This window comes from Hydra vulgaris, chromosome 13 (genome assembly GCF_038396675.1).
Source record: "Hydra vulgaris chromosome 13, alternate assembly HydraT2T_AEP".
NCBI classification, from domain to species: Eukaryota; Metazoa; Cnidaria; class Hydrozoa; order Anthoathecata; family Hydridae; genus Hydra; species Hydra vulgaris.
In genome coordinates this window covers 440672-463393 of record NC_088932.1, presented here as the reverse complement: position 1 = coordinate 463393, position 22722 = coordinate 440672, and the positions used below count along the sequence as shown (strand labels likewise).

General features: G+C 27.9%; 2 protein-coding genes across 2 annotated transcripts; one reads left to right on the top strand and one right to left on the bottom strand.

Moving 5' to 3' along the window:
• Positions 1 to 393: 393 nt before the first annotated feature.
• LOC136090386 (A disintegrin and metalloproteinase with thrombospondin motifs adt-1-like) lies at positions 394 to 12379 on the top strand. The gene is made up of 13 exons (XM_065816990.1): positions 394 to 597; positions 1557 to 1646; positions 1888 to 1988; positions 2345 to 2493; positions 2720 to 2860; positions 3172 to 3336; positions 5618 to 5854; positions 7313 to 7477; positions 7743 to 7871; positions 8184 to 8351; positions 9230 to 9394; positions 10147 to 10311; positions 12375 to 12379. Exons 1-13 carry the CDS (start codon positions 394 to 396, stop codon positions 12377 to 12379), a joined length of 1884 nt encoding a protein of 627 aa, XP_065673062.1.
• Positions 12380 to 12869: 490 nt separating this feature from the next.
• LOC136090385 (uncharacterized) lies at positions 12870 to 13433 on the bottom strand. The gene has a single exon (XM_065816989.1). The coding sequence runs from the start codon at positions 13431 to 13433 to the stop codon at positions 12870 to 12872; it is 564 nt and encodes a 187-aa protein (XP_065673061.1).
• Positions 13434 to 22722: the final 9289 nt, after the last annotated feature.

Genomic DNA, 22722 nt, shown 5'->3' with positions numbered 1-22722 from the left:
AGATATCATATTTCTTGACTTTTCACATGCGTTTGATTTAGTACAGCATACTAGCCTTATTGAAAAACTGAGCAAATATTAAGTATGTTGGCATAGATTTGCTCATTTTTAACAAATCGACGTGCTAAGAACAAATCTATTTGCTATTTTCATTAACGTCCTCCCAGACAACATTAACTTTAGCTGCAAAATGTTTGCAGACAACACCAAATTAATAGCACCAATCTGGCCGGGAAACAAAGAGCTTGATACTAAAAGCCTGCAAGATGACATCAACAAGATAAGTGATTGGTGCTGCAATTGTCAAATGCAACTAAATCTTAGTAAATTGAAAGTGATGCACACTGGACAAGCAAACAAATTAGCGACTTATGCTAGACATTATGCGACACTATGCTAGAATTACAATCAGGCGCAAAAAGAGATCTAACAACAACGATGATAGAAATAGACCTTAAGGTTGCAATAAGTCAAGATCTTAAGCCAGAAAAACAAATCAATAAAGCTGCATTGATTGCAAATAAATTTCTTGGACTGTTAAAAAATACATTTATATCGCAAGATCCAGCACTATGGAAAAAACTCTATACAACATATGTCAGACCATTTGGAATATGTAGTATGCACTTGGTCACCATTGACGAATAAGGACCGAAAAGCACTTGAAAAAGTTCAGCTTTGAGCCACCAAGTTTGGACACGCAATGAGACAACATATCTATAAATAAAGGCTAATCAAACTCAACCTTACTAGTCTAACTTTGTGTTGACAAAGGGGCAACCTCATTCAACAACTTAAAATATTAAAAGGAATTGACAAAGTGAAATGGTGTGTACCAACAATCACAAGAGAGCCAAGAGCTGGTTGTAGGACAACTGAGAACAACTGAGCAAAGAAATAGTCCGTAACAGCGCACTGCAAAGCAATTTTTTCACTAACAGAATCGTGAACTGTTGGAAGTCGCTATCCAATGATAAAGTGAACGCAGAAATAGTCAACACATTCAAGAATTGGCCGGACATTCTCCCGCATAGTTGCTACAGTGGCTTACCCTCGGATAGGTTACTTTATGTGAGCTGATAAGCTCGCATTTCAACTTATTATAACAACGTATATTTATAAATTTATATGTATATATCTAAAAAAAATAGGACAAATATTTAAATGGCAGTCATAAAAACATTATTCTGGCTTACTTTATACTGGCTTATTTGTTTTAAAAAATAAAGAGTTTACTAAGCTTTACATGCACTCCTAGGGTTGCAATAACAAACAACAAGTTGCAATAAAAATCAAAGTGGCTGCAAATTCCAACATAGGTCATGTCACGTTGCTTTATTAAACAAATGCGTTAGAGTACAGAACATTGGTGCTGCTTTACTGAACATCCATATGATCATCATCATTACCATCATCACCATCATCATCATCATTATCTGTATCATCATTATCATTACAATTATTATAATTTATACTTCTCAAAAACTCTTTTAAGTTACGTTTTATATTAAAAAAATTAAAGTAATTTAACATGAAAATTAATGTTATTGTTATAGCAAACACTTTATCATATTGGTCAGATTGGAGCAGTTGGTCAAATTGTAGTGTCTCCTGAAGTGGTGGAACTAAGAATAGAACAAGGATGTGTCTTGATAAAGTTAAATCATGTGTAGGGAACATATTAATATGAATTATAATTATCATCATCTTCAGTATTATTATCATAGCCATCATTATCAACATCATCATTATTTTTTTCATCATCATTATAGTCATTAATATCATCATTTCACATATCATTATTTTTTTAAAAAACTACTCAAAGTTGTATTTTATATTAATGAAAATTAAAGTTATTTAATGTGATAATTTATGTTATTGTTTTAGCAAACACTATATCATATTGGTCAGATTGGAGCAGTTGGTCAAATTGTAGTGTCTCTTGTGGTGGTGGAACTAAGATTAGAACGAGGATATGTCATGGTCCAGTAAAATCTTGTTTAGGGAATACCACTGATATAGCTGATTGCTATATTAATTTAACTTGTAAAGGTATTTAAAAAGTGTTTTTTATCATAATTCTTATCACATTAATTTTCAATGTTATCATTATTCTAATATTATAATGTTCTAACTTTTAATGTTATCTGCCTTTGTCATCATTCTATAAATAATTATCATAATTATTATTATCCTTTATTTTATTTTTCATTATCTAGCCAATTATCATCACCATCATTATCACTATCATCATCATTATCACCTAAATTAAAGATTTTTGATGATAATGAAGATCATCATCATTAATCTTTAGCTTTTAATATCTTGTTTATTTTTTGTCAAGTTGGTCAGATTGGGGAACTTGGTCTAATTGTACTGTTACTTGTGGTATTGGAATTATGAATAGAACAAGGATGCGCTTTAGTATAATTGATATATGTGTAGGCAACACTACTGATAAAATTGATTGTTATAGTAATCAAACATGTACAGGTATTTAATGAAGAAATACTTAATGTCTTATAAAATAATTGTTTTTTCATCATTATAATCATCATCTTCTTCCTCATAATCATTATTATTATCATCATCATCATTGTTATCATTATCTTCATCGTGACCGTTATTCGAAAATGACTTAGCTAAGTTACATTTTAATTTGCACTTAATTTCAGGTTCTTTTTTTTTATTTCATCAAATCTTTTTTCAGGTTAGTCAGATTGGGGCAGCTGGTCTAATTGCACTGTTACTTGTGGTGTTGGAATTATGAATAGGGCAAGAATGTGCCTGGGTACATTTGATTTATGTGGCGGAAACACTACTGATATAGCTGAGTGCTTCAATAATCAATCATGTACAGGTATTTAATGAATAAATGCTTAATTTCTTATAAAATAATTGTTTGGCCATCATAACTATTATCAACTGCTTCCTTATAATCATTGTTACCATCATCATAAACGTCATAATTATCATCAACATCATCACCATTATCACTGTTACCATCATTATCATGATCATTATCAACATCTATTCTTTCTTTATCATTATCATCATGATCATTAATATGATCATCATTTATTTTTCTTAAAAAATACTTGCAAAAAAATTACATTTTATATTAATGAAAATTATAGTTATTTAATGTGATAATTTATGTTATTGTTTTAGCAAACACTATATCATATTGGTCAGATTGGAGCATTTGGTCAAATTGTAGTGTTTCCTGTGGTGGTGGAACTAAGAGTAGAACAAGGATTTGTCTTGATCCATTTAAATCATGTGTTGGGAACACTACTGATATTACTGATTGTTACAGCAATTTAACTTGTGCAGGTATTTAAAAAGTTTTATAATTTTTATTATTTTTAATATCAATGTTATCATTATTGTTGACATCATCATTGCTATCATTTTAATCTACCATTGTCATCATTCCTTAGTTTATCATCTTTATTATTAGTATCTTTTTTTTTGCGTTGTCTACATATTTATTGTCATTATCATTATTATTATTATTATCATCATCATCATCATCATCATCATCATCATCATCATCATCATCATCATCATCATCATCATCATCATCATCATCATCATCATCATCATCATCATCATCATCATCATCATCATCATTTTATGGATCTATATCTATGGTCTTGTAAGAATAATTTTGCACTTTTATTTTCTTATATTCACATTGTGTCAATAATTTTTTTCATCTAATACCTTGTTAATTTATTTTACTTAAAGACTTTTAGAATTAAACAATTTCAATCTTTTTAAACATTAAAATCCTTTTATATCAAGTTTAGTTATTTCTTTTATTATATAATTATTAAATTAAACTGGTTGACAAAGACATTGCAGAAACATTATTTTTAAAAATCATGAAAAAATGCTGTTTCAGCTTTAGGTAATGAGAAAACAAGATTTAGAAAATAGTTTTGATATGAATTTATTGTCTTTATGTGTTAATTTAAATTTAAACCCCTTTTTTGGGACTTAAGGGAGTATATACGGTAGTGGTGTAGTGGCAAAGCGCTCGCTTTATAAGCAAGAGGTTCCGAGTTCAATCCCCACCACATCCCTGGTTGTACCGCGCTCAACTTGTTTCTCCGTGCAGCGGCCTTGTTCGTCAAGGTTCGTGTTTTGGAGTTGTAGAGTTGAGAGAGGGTTATAACCACTATTAAGTAGCCTCCTCATCTATAATGGCCTTCTCGGCCTTGAGGAGGCGAATAACAACAAAAAAATATATATATATTTTTATTTTATTCTAAAAACAATCTGCTTCATGTCCTGCTGCCTTGTAGGGTACGCTTTTTTAAGTAAAAGCTAGGAGAAGTCAACTCATAACTTAAAACACCCCTTGCCTTGGGTCTCTTGGTTGAGTTAGGCTAGAGATGGTTTCTTGATAAAAATACTCATCTTGGGCATATGTTAAATGCATCCGGCTACTATATGGTAGAAGGCCTTTTAGGCAAAGACTTAAGGGGTTAACAGTATCTATTTGTTAACCAGCCTTGCACCCCTTCCTCATTTGATAGGCTGGTGCAGATATATTTTTAATACATTGTTTCCAGTTTAGGATGTTAAATGCTGGATCTTCTTGACTCAATGCATAGGTTTTGCTTAAGTTTCTGTTTTTATGACAAAGCAACTCATTCTGTTATCTCCTAATGAGGGTACGGCTCTAACACTCAGCTTTATGGTTCTGAGGCTGGCTGGTAGTCAGGTTTCATGAACTCTGTGGTAGCTCTCATAGAGGCTGATTCCATCAACAACTGAAAAATATCAGAGTACTAACAGTGCCATGTTGCACAAGGATGGTGTCCCTGTTTGTGCTTTTAATGTGCATTGTCAAGGCCATATTTAGAGCCCTTAGTTACGGCTTAGGGTTTATTAATAATACTGAGGCAATTGCTTGGGCTATTAAACAGTGCACTGAGTACTGTCTATGCTTTGAGTCAAGTTCTTTAACAAATTTAAAAATGAATAAAGTACCAAAAACTATAAAACACAAAAAACCATCGTCATCACCAAGATCTCTAACCTATCATTAACCATTATTTATGGTCTTCAAAGTAATTTTTCTTTTGCTGAGTCTTATCTCTTAAAAAGTTCATCAGACCTACTTACTCTTTGTGAGACTAATTTGAGTTCAGCTGTCTCATCTTGTTATCTTAGTGTTGATGGTAATCTTCCTTTAATTCGTAAAGACTCCAATAACCACTTGCTTAGTCTGGGCATTTACATTGGTAAGAATTCATATATTTTTTCATTAACCATTTCATTAACGACATAAATGATTACCAACGATTATTAATTACATTTATTATTGTTACATAACCTTTATTAATTACATAACGATATTAATAACATGTTTTATTATTAATTACATAACAATAATTAATAATATAACATTTTTTTATTATAATTTTTATTCATAACTTTTATTAATAACAATATATTAATATTTTATCATTATTATAACATTTTATCATACATAATAATTCTTAATTACATAACAATTATTAATAACATAACGATTATTAATTACATTAACAATCATTAATGAATACATTAAGGATGTTAATGGTAATAATTTACATTAAAGATCTTCCGGATATTCTCACTTCTAAGATGGCATTGTTTGCTGGTGATACTACTATTTATTCTTGTCACGATAAGAAGCCAACACTCTCTGATCACTTGGAGAGGGCATTTGAGTTTGAACAGGATCTAACTTCTGCTACAGCATGGGGGTCACAATGGCTGGTGAACCTTAATAAAATTCAACATTTTTCAGCCAATTTTTATCACAATATTTTAGATCTTCCAATATTTATAAATGGTAATGTATTTGATGAGTCATCTACCCGTTTAAAATTTCCCTTTGCTTATAATAATCAATGATAATCTCTGGTGGAGAGACTTATATTTTATGTGATGAATTAGTTAACAGACAATTAAAAAAAGCTTTAATAAAAATGCGCAACTATTTTACATATATTTGAAACTAAATCTTACATTCATTGTTTTATTATTTTACATTCCTTTAAAACTAAATTTTGATTTTAAAAATTAATTTTAAAATTAAAAATAAAAATTAAAACTTTTATTTATAATAAAAAAATTTTTTTTAAAATGATTCTCAGTAGCATTTAAGAGGTTAATTTTTTAGGATCAAATATTTTCTGAACAAATGTCACATAAATGATTTTAAATGGTAATTTGAATATTCCGAAAAAAATTTTTTTAGGCTAACTGGACGCTTTCAACATATACGAAAAAAAGCAATCTGAATAGCACTTCTGAAGGCGTCCTATGATTCAACCGAATCGTAAATTTCAATTTAGAACCAAATACGAGAAATTTATTACACAATCAAAAATATTCATGAAAAAAATAAGAACCGAAAAAATTTCAATCGAGTTTTCGATCAAAAGTTATAATTGCCTTTAGAACCAAAAAAATTTCGATCGAATTATCAATGGAAATGTCATAAATAATTAAATAACCGAAAAAATTTTGATCGAATTTTCGATCGAAAAACGTGAAATAAAGTTTTTAAATTAAATTAAAATAAAAAAATTGCAAAGCTAAAAAGCTTTGATCGAATTTTCAATCGAAAATTCGATCAAAGCATTGTTATAGTTTAACGTCATTTATAAATAGTAATAATCTAAAAACCTGTTATTAATGACATTAATATATAATGATAAATAAAAATTATAATAACAATAACAATATTATTACGTATTATATTATACAAAATTGAAATTTTGTAATTCGATCCAAATTTTTTTGGTTGTAAAATTCGGTTCTAAATCTTTCGACGCAAGAAAGGATTTTGTTATTCGATCCTGCAATGAAAGTATACTTTTCGGTTCTAAATTTTTCGGTTGTGAAATATTTCGGTGATATTTTTGAGGATAAATATTGTCGGCTCTATCATGTGACACGCTTCTGAACAAGGTCTGTCAAAGTTTTTTTTTGTGGCAAATTTAGTTCCATTACTATTATTATGTATACACACACACACACACACACACACACACACACACACACACACACACACACATCCACACACACATTTATATATATCATAATTTCTCAAAAAGTATGAATATGCATGAATATGCAAAGCTAAAAAACTTTGTTATAGTTTAAGGTCATTTATAAATAGTAATAATCTAAAAACCTGTTATTAATGACATTAATATATAATGATAAATAAAAATTATAATAACAATAACAATATTATTACGTATTATATTATACAAAATTGAAAACACTTTTTTTACTTCAGCAAACTCTATGTTAAGTTGGTCAGATTGGGGCAACTGGTCTAATTGCACTGTTACTTGTGGTATTGGATTTATGAATAGAACAAGAATGTGCCTTGGTTTAATTGATGTATGTGTAGGAAATACTACTGATATAACTAATTGTTCCAGTAATCAAACATGTACAGGTATTTAATGAACAAATGCTAAATATGTTATAAAATTATTATTTTATCATCAACATTAACATTATTTCTTCCATCTAATCATTATTATCATCATTACAACCATCATCATCATTGTCATCATCATTATCATTATGTCATTACCATCATTATCATCACCATTATCATGACAATCATCACAATTTATTCTTCTCAAAAACTACTCTGCTGCGTTTTATATTAATGAAAACTAAAGCCATTTTATGTAATGTTTATGTTATTGTTTTAGCAAACCCTAGATCATATTGGTCAGATTGGAGTAGTTGGTTAAATTGTAGTGTCTCCTGTGGTGGTGGAACTAAGAATAGAACAAGGACGTGTCTTGACCCAGTTAAATCATGCGTAGGGAACACTATTGGTATAACTGATTGTTATAGCAAATTTAACTTGTGCAGGTATTTAAAAAGTGTTTATTATCATAATGCAATTTTGCAAAGTCTTTTCAAACAACCGTGACAATAACGAGGAGGAAAATGAGGATGATGACGAAGAGATGAAGAGACAGTTCATCATTTTTCTCTTCATCATTGGATGATGGAGAGAAAGTTCATCTCTTCATCTCCTTGTCATCATCCTCATTAACCTCCTCGTTATTGTCTCGGTTATTTGAAAAGACTTTGCAAAATTGCATTTTAATTTACCATATAATGTCACGGTTGTTTTTTTTTAGCAATCTCAAAGTCAAGTTGGTCAGATTGGGGCAGCTGGTCTAATTTCAGTGTTTCTTTTGGTGTTGGAATAATGAATAGAACAAGGATTTGCTTTGGTACAGTTGATTTATGTTTTAAAAAAAAAACTACTACTATTACTGATTGTTATAAAAATCTTACATGTACAGGTATTTAATGACTAACTGGTTAATTTTTTATGAAATTGTTCTCTCATCATTATCAATATCCTTTCATTTTTTATTATAACTGTACATTATTATTTTTATTGTCATTACTTAAACAATCATCCTCAAACATCTTCAAACTTAACATCCATTCAGTCTTACTATTGATGTATGAAACAAAGTATGGATTGTCCCCTAAAATTTTTGAAACTTATTTTGAAGAAATACACCATAAGTATACTAAGAGATTTTCAATAAACATCTTTGTTGTATCAATTTTTTATTCAAAACTTATTTCTTATTCCTTTCAGTGTTGTGGACTATTTTTGTGGAAAAGCTTTCCAAATATTGCCTCCAAGAAGAGAGGCAATATTTGGAAAGCTTTTCCACAAAAATATTTCTTTTAATCAGTTTAAATTTTAATAAAATAACAGTTTTTATACACAGATTGCAATTTATCTTGTTATTAGTGTTTCTTTTCAAATAGATCAATAAAATCAAATCATCTAAAACGCTAAATCAACTTTAAAACAATTTAATTAGTTTTATAAAACTTTAAATTTAATTTTTCTGTAAATTCAAAAATCAAAATTAAATAATTACTGACAATAATCATTATCACTATTTGCCTTTGTTATAAATTTAAACTAAAATTTTGTGTTCTTTTTGTTCTTATTTTTCACTTTGTTTGTTTTTGTTTTGTTTTATCTCATTTGTTTATCGTATTATTTATTCATTGTAATTTTATCATTGTTATTATTGTTAAAATGTTTTTATCTTAATTTTTATTATTGTCATTATAAATATTTTTATGTAGTTAAACATTTTAATTTATTAAAAATTAAAGTCATTTGATTTGATAATTAATGTTATTGTTTTAGCAAACCCTATAACATATTGGTCAGATTGGAGCATTTGGTCTTATTGTAGTGTCTCTTGTGGTAGTGGAACTATGAATAGAACAAGGATGTGCCTTGTTACAGTAGAATCATGTGTAGGAAACACTACTGATGTTACTGATTGTTACAGTAATCAAACTTGTGCTGGTATTTATAATACTTGGCTATTTTTATTCAGTAACTGTTTTTTTATCAATTTTTATTGTTATATCATCAATAACATGTTTGTCATCATTGTTATTTCACCATCAATAACATGTTTGTCATTGTGTTATATCATCATCAATAACACATTTGTTATTGTTGTTATATCATCATCAATAACACGTTTATCATTGTTGTTATACCATCATCAATAACACGTTTGTCATTGTTGTTATATAATCATCATTAACACGTTTGTCATCATTGTTATATAATCATCATTAACACGTTTGTCATTGCTGTTATATAATCATCAATAACGCATTTGTTATTGTTGTTATATCATCATTAATAACACATTTGTCATCATTGTTATATAATCATCATTAACATATTTGTCATTATTGTTATATAATCATCATTGTTATACAAATCATCAGTAGTACAGTACTTGGCGATAAAAATTTACTGCTTTAATTTGTTTCTTTTTAATTCATTGTCTTTATTATCAAAAGTATTTTTATCTAATTAAAGACTGTTATTTATCACTATCATCATAATCATCACCATCATTATCATTGTCATCGTGCTCATCATCATCATTACATTGTTATCATTATCATCATTATCATTGTATTGTTGAAATCTTCATCTTAACCATTATCTTGATGATTGACTTGATGATGACTGAATGATGATGAATTACTTGATAAATGATATGTTGAAGCTATTTTATTGTAATGTTGTTATTTTAGCAAATTCTATATCTAATTGGTCAGATTGGAGCAGTTGGTCTGATTGTAATGTTTCTTGTGGTAATGGAACTAAAAATAGAACAAAAACATGCCTTGATACAGTAAAATCATGTGTAGGAAATATTACTGATATATCTGATTGTTACAGTAATTTGACTTGTGCAGGTATTTAAAGGCAAAATACTTACCTATTTATATACAGTTTGTTTACAGTTTCTTATTGCATTATCACTATTAATGCTGTTCTGCACATTAACATTACCCAACCATCATTATGATCATTAACTTCCACAATAATGATTATTAACATTGTTGTCATCATTTCCATGCTTATGGTAATGATGACAACAATCATCCTCACCATCAACATTGCTATCATTATCATTGCCGTGATCTTTGTTATCATCTTAAGTATCTTTTTTTTTTTTTTTTTTTTTTAAACATCTTCGCTTCCAACTAGGCTGCAAGCAACCACTATTTATTTTACCACTTGAATTTCACTAACTTAAAGTGGTGAAATAAGTATATATTAAGTATGCACATATATATATATATATATATATATATAATATATATATATATATATATATATATAAATATATATATATATATATATATATATAATATATATATATATATATATATATATATTATATATATATATATATATATATATATATATATATATATTTTTATTTTTATATGTATATATATATATATATATATATATATATATATATATTTATTTTTATATGTATATATATATATATATACATATATATATAGATCTATAGTTTGTTGTCTTTGGGAAGAGCGGAAGGAAAAAAGTGATTCTTACGCCAACACATACGTCACTTTTAATTACTTTTGACTTTCGTCCAACATTTTTGTGTTGGACGAAAGTCAAAACCATTAATTTAATTACAAATTAAATGTTATATAAAAAAACCACAAAAACGCAAATTTAATTGACCGGAATGTTTTTAAAAACATTCTGAATGTTTTTAACAATATAAACAATGTTTTTATTTTTATTTTTTTTAATAAAATGTTTTTATTTTTATTTTTTTTAAAAATAAAAATATATATATATATATATATATATATATATATATATATATATATATATATATGTATACACAGGGCTTGAAATAACAAACCTTTTTGCTCCAGTGATTTGTCTGACAAAAACTCAAGTTAGACGGACATGTCCAATAAAACCTTAAGTAATGCAACCAAATGCCTTTTCTGATCACATTTAAAATATTTTGTTTTTACAAGTATGTCATGTCTTCTCAAAAATGAATTAGCTCAAAAGTAATTTATTAACATAGCTGTTTGTTCAACATCATTTTCTGTTATTTATAAAAAATAAAAAGTTCAAAAAATAAAATTTGTATGCAATACTTAACTTAATTATAATTTTAGAACAACTATAATAATTATAAAATAAATGCACACATAGGTAGATAATATCAGACAAAATGACTGATAGAGGTTGTTTTTTACTGGACAAGTGCCAGACAATATTCGATGAGTGGCAGCTATTTCGAGCCCTATATATATATATATATATATGTATGTATATATATATATGCATACTTAATATATATATATGCATGTGTGTGTATACATATATATATATATATATATATATATATATATATATATATATATATATATATATATATATATATACATATATATGTAAAAAAATATATGTATGTATGTGTATGTATATGTATATATATATATATATATATATATATATATATATATATATATATATATATATATATATATATATATATATTTATATTTTTATATACAAGCAGAAAGCAACCCGTAATACGGGTTATGGTCGGTCTGTTACATAATTAGTTTATAGTGGCTGTTTTCCGCAATTTAAAGTTGCAAAACCTTAACTAATACCCTTTTAGAAAAACACCTTCAAATTGAAAAAATTAAACCATCTGTAAAATTAACATAAAAAGTATGAGGTAAAATAATTTACCAAATATTTAACATTATTTAAGTAATTTACAACTGACATAGGTTATATCAGTGTGAGGCAGAACCATTTTCCTCAACATTCCTAAGTTCAACACAATGCGTTTTTAGTTACTGACACAAAATAATAACACTTCATCATGCTTTAAATTGACGAAAAAACTAAAGCTAAATTCTTGCTATATTTTTTATAACATGAACTTTAATTAATTATTAAGATTAATATGAAGTGAACTTATATTATAGAGGAGTTATTAATTTTTTGGTTTTCCCTTGATTCATTTTCTTTAAAAAAAAAATTGTCTTAAAAATGTTGAATGCACACAACTAAATAAATTTATTAAAAATATCTAAGTTTATTATAAATAACTAAGCAATTGAGTACAAATACATTTCAAACAAAAACTGCTTTTCGGTAACCTGTTGTCATACTTCAGTTGCTGTCATGATGCAGCAGTTCTTGTCAGTGTTGTTTAATAACGTTATTTCATGTTGGCTTTTAGTAAACTTTAGTTTAATTTAAAAGACATCGCAATAGATTTATAACATTTTAATTAAAAAGCAAAATAACAAATGCTTCAAGGAGCCAAACTAACGGGTGATGCGGAAGGTATCGGACAAAATAAAAACGTCAATAACTTATTTATGAATAAAAAAACAAACTACTATTATATTTTTTTAAAATAAAGCATTAATCTTTTGATAAAAATATATTATTTTTTATATGAAAAAACACCACCATCTACAATTGATCTCAATTTTGCTCTGATGCCTATCATATGCGACTGTAAAAAGTTTAAATCAATTTCTTGTAGTTTTAGTTTAATGCGATCAGTCAAAACTTGCTCTGTTGAAGCTTGCCAATCTCCCTCGTAAACCTTCTGTGCCAAATGTCCCCAAAAATTTTCAATTGGTCGTGCTTGAGGCACATTTGGGGGATTGGAATCTTTATAAACGTAATAGACATATTGGTCCATCCAATTTAGAGAATCTTTATAATAATGAGAACTTGCTAAATCTGGCCAAAATAAATAGTTAAAGTCTCCATGATACTTGTGAATAATTGGAAAAAGTCGTTTTTCTAAACATTCATTAATATAGATTGATGAATTGATCGCTACAGCCTTGGAAGTGCGAAACAACGGCTCGGACATACCACGGTCAGATATGGCTATCCACATCAATAATGTTTTTGGAAATTTCTCTTTTTCTATAAAACGAACACTTTCTGGGCATGTCTTTTTGTTGTTTGTGTAGTATCCAGAATTTCCAGGCATGTTGTCCCCTGCAAAACAAAAGTATTTTTCGTCATCGATGACTAGAAGCGATTTTGTGTTATAGAGTTGGTTAACTAGTTTCCTGCTTCTTTTCTTTGCCTTTATTTGTTGTTCAATAGTGTATTTTGGAGTCTTACGTTTTCTATATTTAATATTCCTTATTTATAAATGACGACCAATTGTCGATTGATTTACATCGAATTTAATATCTAATAATAATAATAATTATAATAATAATAATTTAATAATCATATTTTTCTCTGACTGAACCGTTTTCGATAGTTGACAAGTCTCATTAATTCGGCTTTCTTTTCTCTAGTCCAGGATGTCGGACGACCAGGGTGCTTTCTATCAGAAAACGATTGAACAGTTTCAAGTCTTTTTAGGTTATCAACTTGTTTCTCCGCGCAGCGGTCTTGTTCGCAAAGGTTCGTGTGTCGGAGTTATAGAGTTAAGAGAGGGTGATAACCACAAGTAGCCTCCTCATCTGTAGTGGCCTTCTCGGCTATGGGGAGGTGAATTATTTAAAATATATATATATATATATATATATATATATATATATATATATATATATATATATATATATATATATATATATATATATATATATATATATATATTGTACTTCGAGCAAATCTTTCCTTTTCATAATGATTTACGATTTTTTTTTTTTTATATATTAGGTTTATTTACAAAAAACATTTTAAGTCGCTTTCGAAAAGATTCTCGTTCAGCTGCATTTATCCTCATTTTCAATAATTGTGTTTCAAATCATAAAGTTTATATTTTATAGAACGTTTATGCCTACTCATAAAACCACAAAAACTATTTATTATGGTCAATTAATGAAATTAGGATTTTTCCGATAACTTCCGCATCACCCGTTATAAACATTAAAGATAAAAAATCAAACTGAGATATAAATAAATTGCATTTATACAGCTAAATTTGTCTTGGCTTGTCTTGGCTTATAGTAAATTTTAAAAGCAGTGAGTTCAAAAAACTACCAATTAAATATTTTTAACAATAGAATGTAGCATCATTATATTATGATAATTGGATAATGAATCAATTTAACTATATTTAAGTTTAATTAATAAAAAACAAAATAAAATTTTAATTAAAAAAGACCAAAACAAATCAAATATACAACATATATTATTAAAAAAAAATTACAAATTAGAAAAAATTAAAATAAATCACCGAAGAAAAAGCAGCAACAAAAAAGTTATAAATATCTTTACTGATAGAAGACATTTACAACCTTTTGGTTGCTGTTTTTTCTTCGGTGTCTCTTTACACCTCGGTATGGATGAGCCCTCTATTTGAAGGAGGGCTCATCGATACCGTCATTACTACACCACTTATTGAAGAACCTCTCTGAGAGAGGCCCTGGGTGTTGGGAGCGATAATTTCTGTACTGCTCAAATGGTAACAAATCTAAAATCACAAAAGCTCTCAAATGTTTACGACTCTAAAATTATAAATAAAAGGATATAATAAAAATTATAAATATTTGCAATTTTATTTAATCAAAATATAAAGCATAACCTCACCATTTTCACAGGATGAAGAGGATGCTAAAAATATTAAAAAAAAAAAAAGACAGAGAGTAAATTAATATATATAATTATAATTTTGTTTACCTATTCACCTCATTTCCTCCATAAAGTTATCTAAAGTAAGAAAAAAGATAACTGCAGCTAAGCTAACTAAAAGTAAACTGAAAATAACTATAAACTAAACCAAAACTATAAACTAAAATAAACTTTAAATCCTAATATCTGTACCTCAGAAGACAAAGGTCAGTTGTCCAGTTTTTTGTGAAAATGAGTTATGTATGAGACCTTTTTAGTTTTTTCAGTATCTACAGAGGTATAAAGTCCTACGACAATTTGAAACAATGTTAGGTCAATATAAAAGGTCTGGTGTCCCCATAATGTTCAAAGGAAAAACGTCTGTTGTCCAGAAATGACTTATAACTTTTTATTTATTTTTTTTTCAAAATTATATTTCATGTGTCATAAGACAAATGAAATAAAACACGAAAAAAACTACATAAATTTTACCATCAAGAATAAGCCAATAAATACTAATTATTTTACAATTTCCTCTTTCCTGAACAATTTCTAATATGTGAAAAACGACCTTTGACTTCTAAGGTACAGATATAAATGCTTCATTTATTTAACTATACTAATCATAATTTATACTTAGTTTTTGTTCCAACTCTCCTAGAATAAACAATAAAATAAAGCTAAAGTACTTGAAGTTTTAAAATTCGAGTTACAGTTTAAATAAACAAATTCCTATTAACAAATATCTAAGAGCAAAAACACTGACTTATTTCACTCTTCAATTCTGTGTCTAAACAATAAAAGCACATAAATGTATAGACGCTAAAATATCTACTTAATTTTTTTAAAATGAATTCACCTAAATAATGTAACTAATACCTTTATTAGCTCTTTCTTGATCAACTAAGGAAAATAAATCCTAATTAAACTTACTTGATATAAAATGATAAAAATCTGTCTTACTAAGAATTTTAAATTTCTCTTTATTATTTACAGTATAATTTTAAGTAGGACCTTTGTTCTTGGGCTTGTTGTATAAAATTATAAAAACCTACTGTTTTACTTTAAAGTCGACAACAACATTTTAAAAAACATTTTAGTTACTTTATAAAAAATAAAAATCCTTTTAAACTTACTACCTCTCTCTTCATTGTTGTCAACTAAACAGAAAAACAAACATTGATAGTAAATTTTCACTTTGGTGGTAGGTTATTAAGTAGATTAAATAGATCTTTGATTTATTTAATCTGCTCTGACAGTCTAAAACCTTATCAATAAACTATAATTATTTTCTATAGCTCAATGTAATTTAACATAGATATGTTTTTTAAGTAATTAAAATATATTTAAGATTATAATATATAAGTGATAAGGAATGTCTACATACAAATAGTAATGTGATCTTTCATTTTCAGTATTTAACTTAAACCGTGCTGTTAGGTGTGTATCACATTGAGCTGCACGATCCTTGATTTTCAGGTAGATGAACTTTAAAGCGTATAAAAGTGTGTGACCTATGACTTATTGGATACTCGAAAATTCACCACAATGCTTTAGGTGCACTAACATAACGGCAATCTAAAAAAGTGTTTACTTCATCATAATTAATTACTTTATTTATTAAAATATTGGCACAGTCGTGACCCTTGTATATGTATTTGTACAAATATTTAACAGCCTTAACAGACATGCAAGCTTCAACATTATTGTGAGCTTGATATTTCTTTGATAACCATGGATTGTAAGGTACCACCCAGCGGTTATCTACATTGTTAGCTTTAATATTGATAACCAAACCATTATCACGACGTCTATAGTGTGGATAACCATTATGAACTGTTACTGTGTTAGCATTAAGTTCTTAAGGATAGTTTTTGCTCCACACCCCATCTTTCATGCAGGGAGAATTTGGATTTAGTATGCCACATGGACTGTGAATCATGCAAGTTTTAACAACATAGAGATCACGATTAACATTCGGATCTGGAATTACTGCAGATATTAAATTATTGATATCATGTGCTGTTTCAAGCTTATCATCATTTGCAAAGTGAAGTAAAATATGAACATGTGGCAAACCACGGTTTTGAAAATCAATAACCTGAACATGTGTTACAACTTTCCCTAATACACCGTGCTTAAAAATGTCATTGAGAAGGTTATTTAATTTGAGTTTGAATACTCATTTGCTGTTTGACCTGGGTATAAATTTTCAGTTATCTTGCACCATTTTAGGTTGCAAGTGAAAGTAATAAAAAGATCTGGTTTACCATACTTTTTTAATTATATTTAATTTGTTCAATTTTAATGTACACATCAACAACATACCCACCCAACAACAAGTCGTCTTAAAGACGACTTTAAGACATCTTAAAATTTGTCTTAAAGTCGTCTTAAATTGGTCTAAAATGAAACACTGCAAGTCGTCTTATTTAAAACGTCTTAAAATTGTCTTATTTAAAACGTCTTAAAATTGTCTTATTTAAGACGTCTTAAAGACGTCTTATTTAAAACGCCTAAGAGTTGTCTATTTCAAGACGTCTTAAAGTTGTCTTAAACTGGTCTAAAATGAAACCTTATAAGTTGTCTTATTTAAGACGTCTTAAAGTTGTCTTATTTAAGACGTCTTAAAGACGTCTTAAATAGACGTGTTTATATATATATATATATATATATACATACATATTTTATATGTTTATATACATATATGTATATATATATATATATATATATATATATATATATATATATATATATATATATATATATATATATATATATATATATATTATATATCTATATATATATATATATTATATATCTATATCTATATATATATATATATATATATATATATATATATATATTTATATATATATATATATATATATATATATATATATATATATATATATATATATATATATATATATATATATATATATATATATATATATATATATATATATAAACACACACACACACACACACATACATATATATATTACCTTCCAGTCTCCTTCCAATGCAACATAAATATATATATTTATATTGCATTGGAAGGAGACTGGAAGGTGGTGCAGAATATATGAACTATGCAACTGCAATAAGTGAAAAAAAGAGACATGATTTAGTATAAAATATATTTCACAGCATCCACACAAAAAAGTACATGATTATATTTTTAATATGATTTTCGTGATGCTGGTGCATTTTTTAATATACCCTGAATAAATTGATGTACTGTCTTCTCCGATTCCTTTGGATATGTCTCTCGGACAGCCGCTAAAAAGATAAAATTAATAATAGGTGAAGAAAATCTTTTTTTTTTGGAAAGCAGCGTTAGAAGATCTTACCAATCACACATTTATAAAGGTGGGTTTCTCTAAAACTTCTCTTTCCGCCTCTCTGTCCATCCATGTTGAAATTTATCATTAGCGAACAATCCAACATACTAAAAAATCAGGAAGTAAATACATAATTCAGAAAACTGATAATTACTAAAATTACTATTAAGACCTCGTTTTCTTTTAAGCATTATATAGCTATAACTTCAAGTCTCATGAGAATTGTGATGAGCAAAAATCTATTTATCTGTAATAGTGTAAAAAATTGTTTTTAAAGCTAACTTAATAAACCTTTGGTATTTTACAACTTATATCAATTGGGCTCAAAACTTTTCGTTCGGATATAATTAGCAATACCTCGAGAAATACTTAACGAATTAGTTCCACATTTTTTTTATAATGAAGCTTATTGCATCATTTAAAGTTTTCAATCAGTTTGTACAAATTTCAAAGGACGCTTAGAAAGTAATTAAAATTTTTTGAGAATAGGTTCCATCTTGCTTTCAGTGACCTTTTTCGATGTTGCTATCCATTTTTGCTTGAATTCTTCGTCATCTTTCGCTGATTTATTGCTTTACATCAAGATTCTTTTTACAAGTACCCAGTAACTCTCGATTACGTGCTGAATTCGCACCTTTTAGGACGATTTCGATGCCATTTTGAATGTACCACTCTATTGTCTTCATGGAGTAGTGAATCGTTGCCAAATACGGCCAAAAGATAACTGCATTGCTGTGTTTGTTAATAAACGGCAAAAGACATTCGGTGATGTACAAATCGGAAGTCAAAGTGTTTCGAATGACGAATGGAGCACTCTTAAGGCCAATCGCTTGCCACACGAGGAACTTCGGAGCAAACTTTACTCTCTGATTATACTTAAATTTGTTACTGACACAGGCACCTTTTGATTGATAATAATATTGATGGCCAAGCAACTGTGAGAAATCCTTTCAGCAGTACGGTTCGTCATCCTCAATAATGCACAAATTTTCTCGATTGAAAAGTTTGACGAGCTTTCTTGCGCGGTGAATTGCTTTTAATTATCCATCAATTAATTGCTTTGGAATTTTTTTTTTGTTGTAAGCCGTCAAACCCTTGCTCTTGAGTGCTTTTCTGATAAGGAAACGACAGCATTTGAACAATTTAGCGAGATCTCTTTGGGATTGGCATGGATTTCTTGTAATTGACCGGATGATCGAACTCACTTTGTTTTTGTCAACAAAACCTTTCTTCCTTCCACTACCTCTTTTTCTTTCGATAGTTTGAGTCTTCTTATATCTCCTCAATATGTCCCCAACTGAAGATTTAGCACAATTTTGACAATTTTGCAATTTTTGAATGTGATTAGGTTGGATTTTGAAGAAAAATTTCTAAAACTTTTTACCAATTATTCAATTTTTTACTCATTTTGGACTGGTAAACTGATGGTATTAGTAAAAACATCAATAAAATTAAATATATGTATAATATAAAAAAAATGTGGAATTAATTAGTTAAGTATTTCTTGAGTTATTGCTAATTATATCCTACCAGAAAGTTTTTAGCCCAATCGATATGTAAAAAGCATAAATGCTTTTTTAAATAATCCTGCTCTGATTTTTTTCATTCTTATTTAAAAAAAAAAAGTAAGTAAAGGGAAATCAATGAACAAATCTTTCTTACCGCCGCATAATCGTACGTGTGCAGTCACCAATGTTAGTGCCTCCAATTTTGCTCAGTCTTCCAATCTTAAAACAAATTTGATTACAACTTATTTTGTTATACTATCTCTGGTTCAACGTTATAATTGTTTTAGTTTTGATGATAAGTAAAACGGATACGTAGCAGTAATGTAAATGTTTTATGAAACAGTCTGGTTAGTGAAGTTTTTAGTTTAGTTTTATTTTGGGGCGATAATTAGAAGTGTGTTTATTTAATATTAGATTTTTTACCAATTTCCTTTTCATAGGCTCCTCAGCCAGCTGACTTTCATTTTCATTAAAATCATCCATATTATTAATGTTTTCTTTTAATGAAAACATGCTTTCGTCTGCATCAATTACTCTACCAAGTCTGGTGTCAAGACGGTCGTTTAAAGACTTAACTGCCTCTGATAGCTGCTCAAGTTTGTATAATACTTTCCTTTGGAACTCTAAAGTACAAATTACAATTCAATTAGTATACTCTCAGGTGCTTAATACAAGGAGGGGTGGGAATCGTTTCTTAAATCTAATAAATGGGGAAGGGGGTGTGTGAATTTGAATCCAGATATAATAAGCTGGGGAGGGGGGCTGTATATAAAAAAAACCCTCTCCATTCTACTTATCGGAGAGAGGGATGAATTTCCCTGACGTCCAAACAGTATTTTCCCAAAGAAAATGAACAAACTTTTTCAAAACAAGTTTCATTATTAACTTTATGCGTATCAGCATTATATGCATTTAAGCAATCACACTTTTTATAACATGTTTTTTATAATAATTTCAATAGGATTTAATATGCTTATATAAATTTTATACTATGGTGAGGAATATTATGTGTTTGGTAATGAATCAAGATTTTTTTTATAGGTCAAAAATTTTAAAAGACTGTTTTATACTGAAAGTTTGTTTTTTTCAGTTTCTTTGTAGATAACCAGTCAAAATTTATAAAAGGGGGTGGGGTGGGGGGTGGTAAAATCTTTCAAAAGTTAATACATGTCCCCCACCTTGTATTAAGCACCTGAGAGTACAATATTTATATTGGCAAGTTATTTACTACAATTCAGTCTCTTAATAATAGACAACACTGAAGAAGAGATAAATTGATCACAAAGAACTTCATAAATATTTTTTAACATATTCCTTATTAAAGTGATTAAATGAAGCAAAAATACTTACTTCCTTCATCCATTGGAAAAACAACATTCCTTTGAGGAGCAGTGGCAGTACTTGCAGCAACTATTTCATTCAAGCAAGCCGAATATGGTATGTTTAGAATAAATTGTTTTAATTTTTTATATAAAACTTCACTATTTCAATAACACTTGTTAATGTTAAAACAAAATCAGACAATGTAAAGATAACATTGTTATTTTCACATTTAAAGATCTATATTGGTCTTAATTTAGTGGGAACTTTGATAGATTAATTAAAAGATAAAAAAAATCACCCATTAAAACTTAGGCTGACAATATAAGAAACAATATTTATGTCGATATATATCAAATATAATATATCTCATATACTTTTGTTTTTACTAGAATATTTAATTATCTAGATTTTTTTTACTTTCGCAAAACAATGCAATACAAGAAAATGCTATGATGAAATTATTAGAAGAAATTGATAGAAGTGAATACCTGAAGTATTTTCTTGAAGAGATTTCTCAGACATGCATGGAAACTGAGGTGCTAAACAAAAAAAACATGACTAAGTGATATTGTTTTTTCTTGCTCATTCAATTTTGCAAGACTGTCTGACTTTTGTAAACTCAAATATTTTTTTCCCCAATAAAATCTCTTTTTAAGTATTGGGAGTTATTTGAGTTGCTATATAGTGCTAGAAACAAAAAGCAGGGTAAAATATATATCATATACCTCTAGGGAATGAAGCACTGATATTTTTAAATGTTGCGGATTGCTTCAATTGTTGAGTAGCACACAACACACCTATAAAACAAAAAAATATGAAAATTTATATATACTTAACACCTTTAAAAAATAGGCACGATTATAGCAGTTATAGAAGGATTCACAACATTCAATTTGGCCATTCCATTTTCAACAAGACCACATACACTGAGGATTGAGCCCTCTCAAAGAAGAATATGCAATGCTTATTGCTAAACATTCCATCATAATCCAAAATGACAAAATACAGCTTTTGTACGGGTAACAGATAATCACAAACAGAAAATGCAAAGCATAAAAGACAATATTTTAACTTACGTTTTTTAGATGGAGGAGATGCTGCAATATCTTGCGTTTCTAGGTATTCAAAATCTAAATTGAAAAAGTTAAATTTTGTATAAAAACTAGCAACACTAAAAATAATAGAACCAAGTATCTTGTTTAAATATGACATTATTAATCAATAGTTACGACCGGATGCCTTTCTTGAAATTAACCTGTTTTGCAGATTAGAATTATTTAAAAATAGGATTTTGTCACTTTTTTTCTGTTATGAGTCATAAGAGAAGTAAAGTGACAAAACAAAAAAAATTATGTTAAACTTAAGTCATATTAAACTTGTCAAATTCAATTATGCGGAGTGAGTATTTTAAATCCTTTTCTTTACGTGATTAAATTTTCCTTATGAAGGGATTATTTTATTTTCGTTATGAATGAATGAATTTCCTTATGAATGAATTTCCTTATGAAAATCTATTTCTTTTTTCCTCTAT

Excerpts from the sequence above, each read along its gene's own strand:
- LOC136090386 (XM_065816990.1), top strand. The coding sequence starts at position 394 with ATGCTAGAATTACAATCAGGCGCAAAAAGAGATCTAACAACAACGATG. Across the intron at positions 1,989-2,344 it reads CGAGGATATGTCATGGTCCA|TTGGTCAGATTGGGGAACTT; the intron begins GTAAAATCTTGT and ends TTTTTTGTCAAG. Across the intron at positions 3,337-5,617 it reads CAGCAATTTAACTTGTGCAG|ATCTTCCGGATATTCTCACT; the intron begins GTATTTAAAAAG and ends TTTACATTAAAG.
- LOC136090385 (XM_065816989.1), bottom strand. The coding sequence starts at position 13,433 with ATGCCTGGAAATTCTGGATACTACACAAACAACAAAAAGACATGCCCA.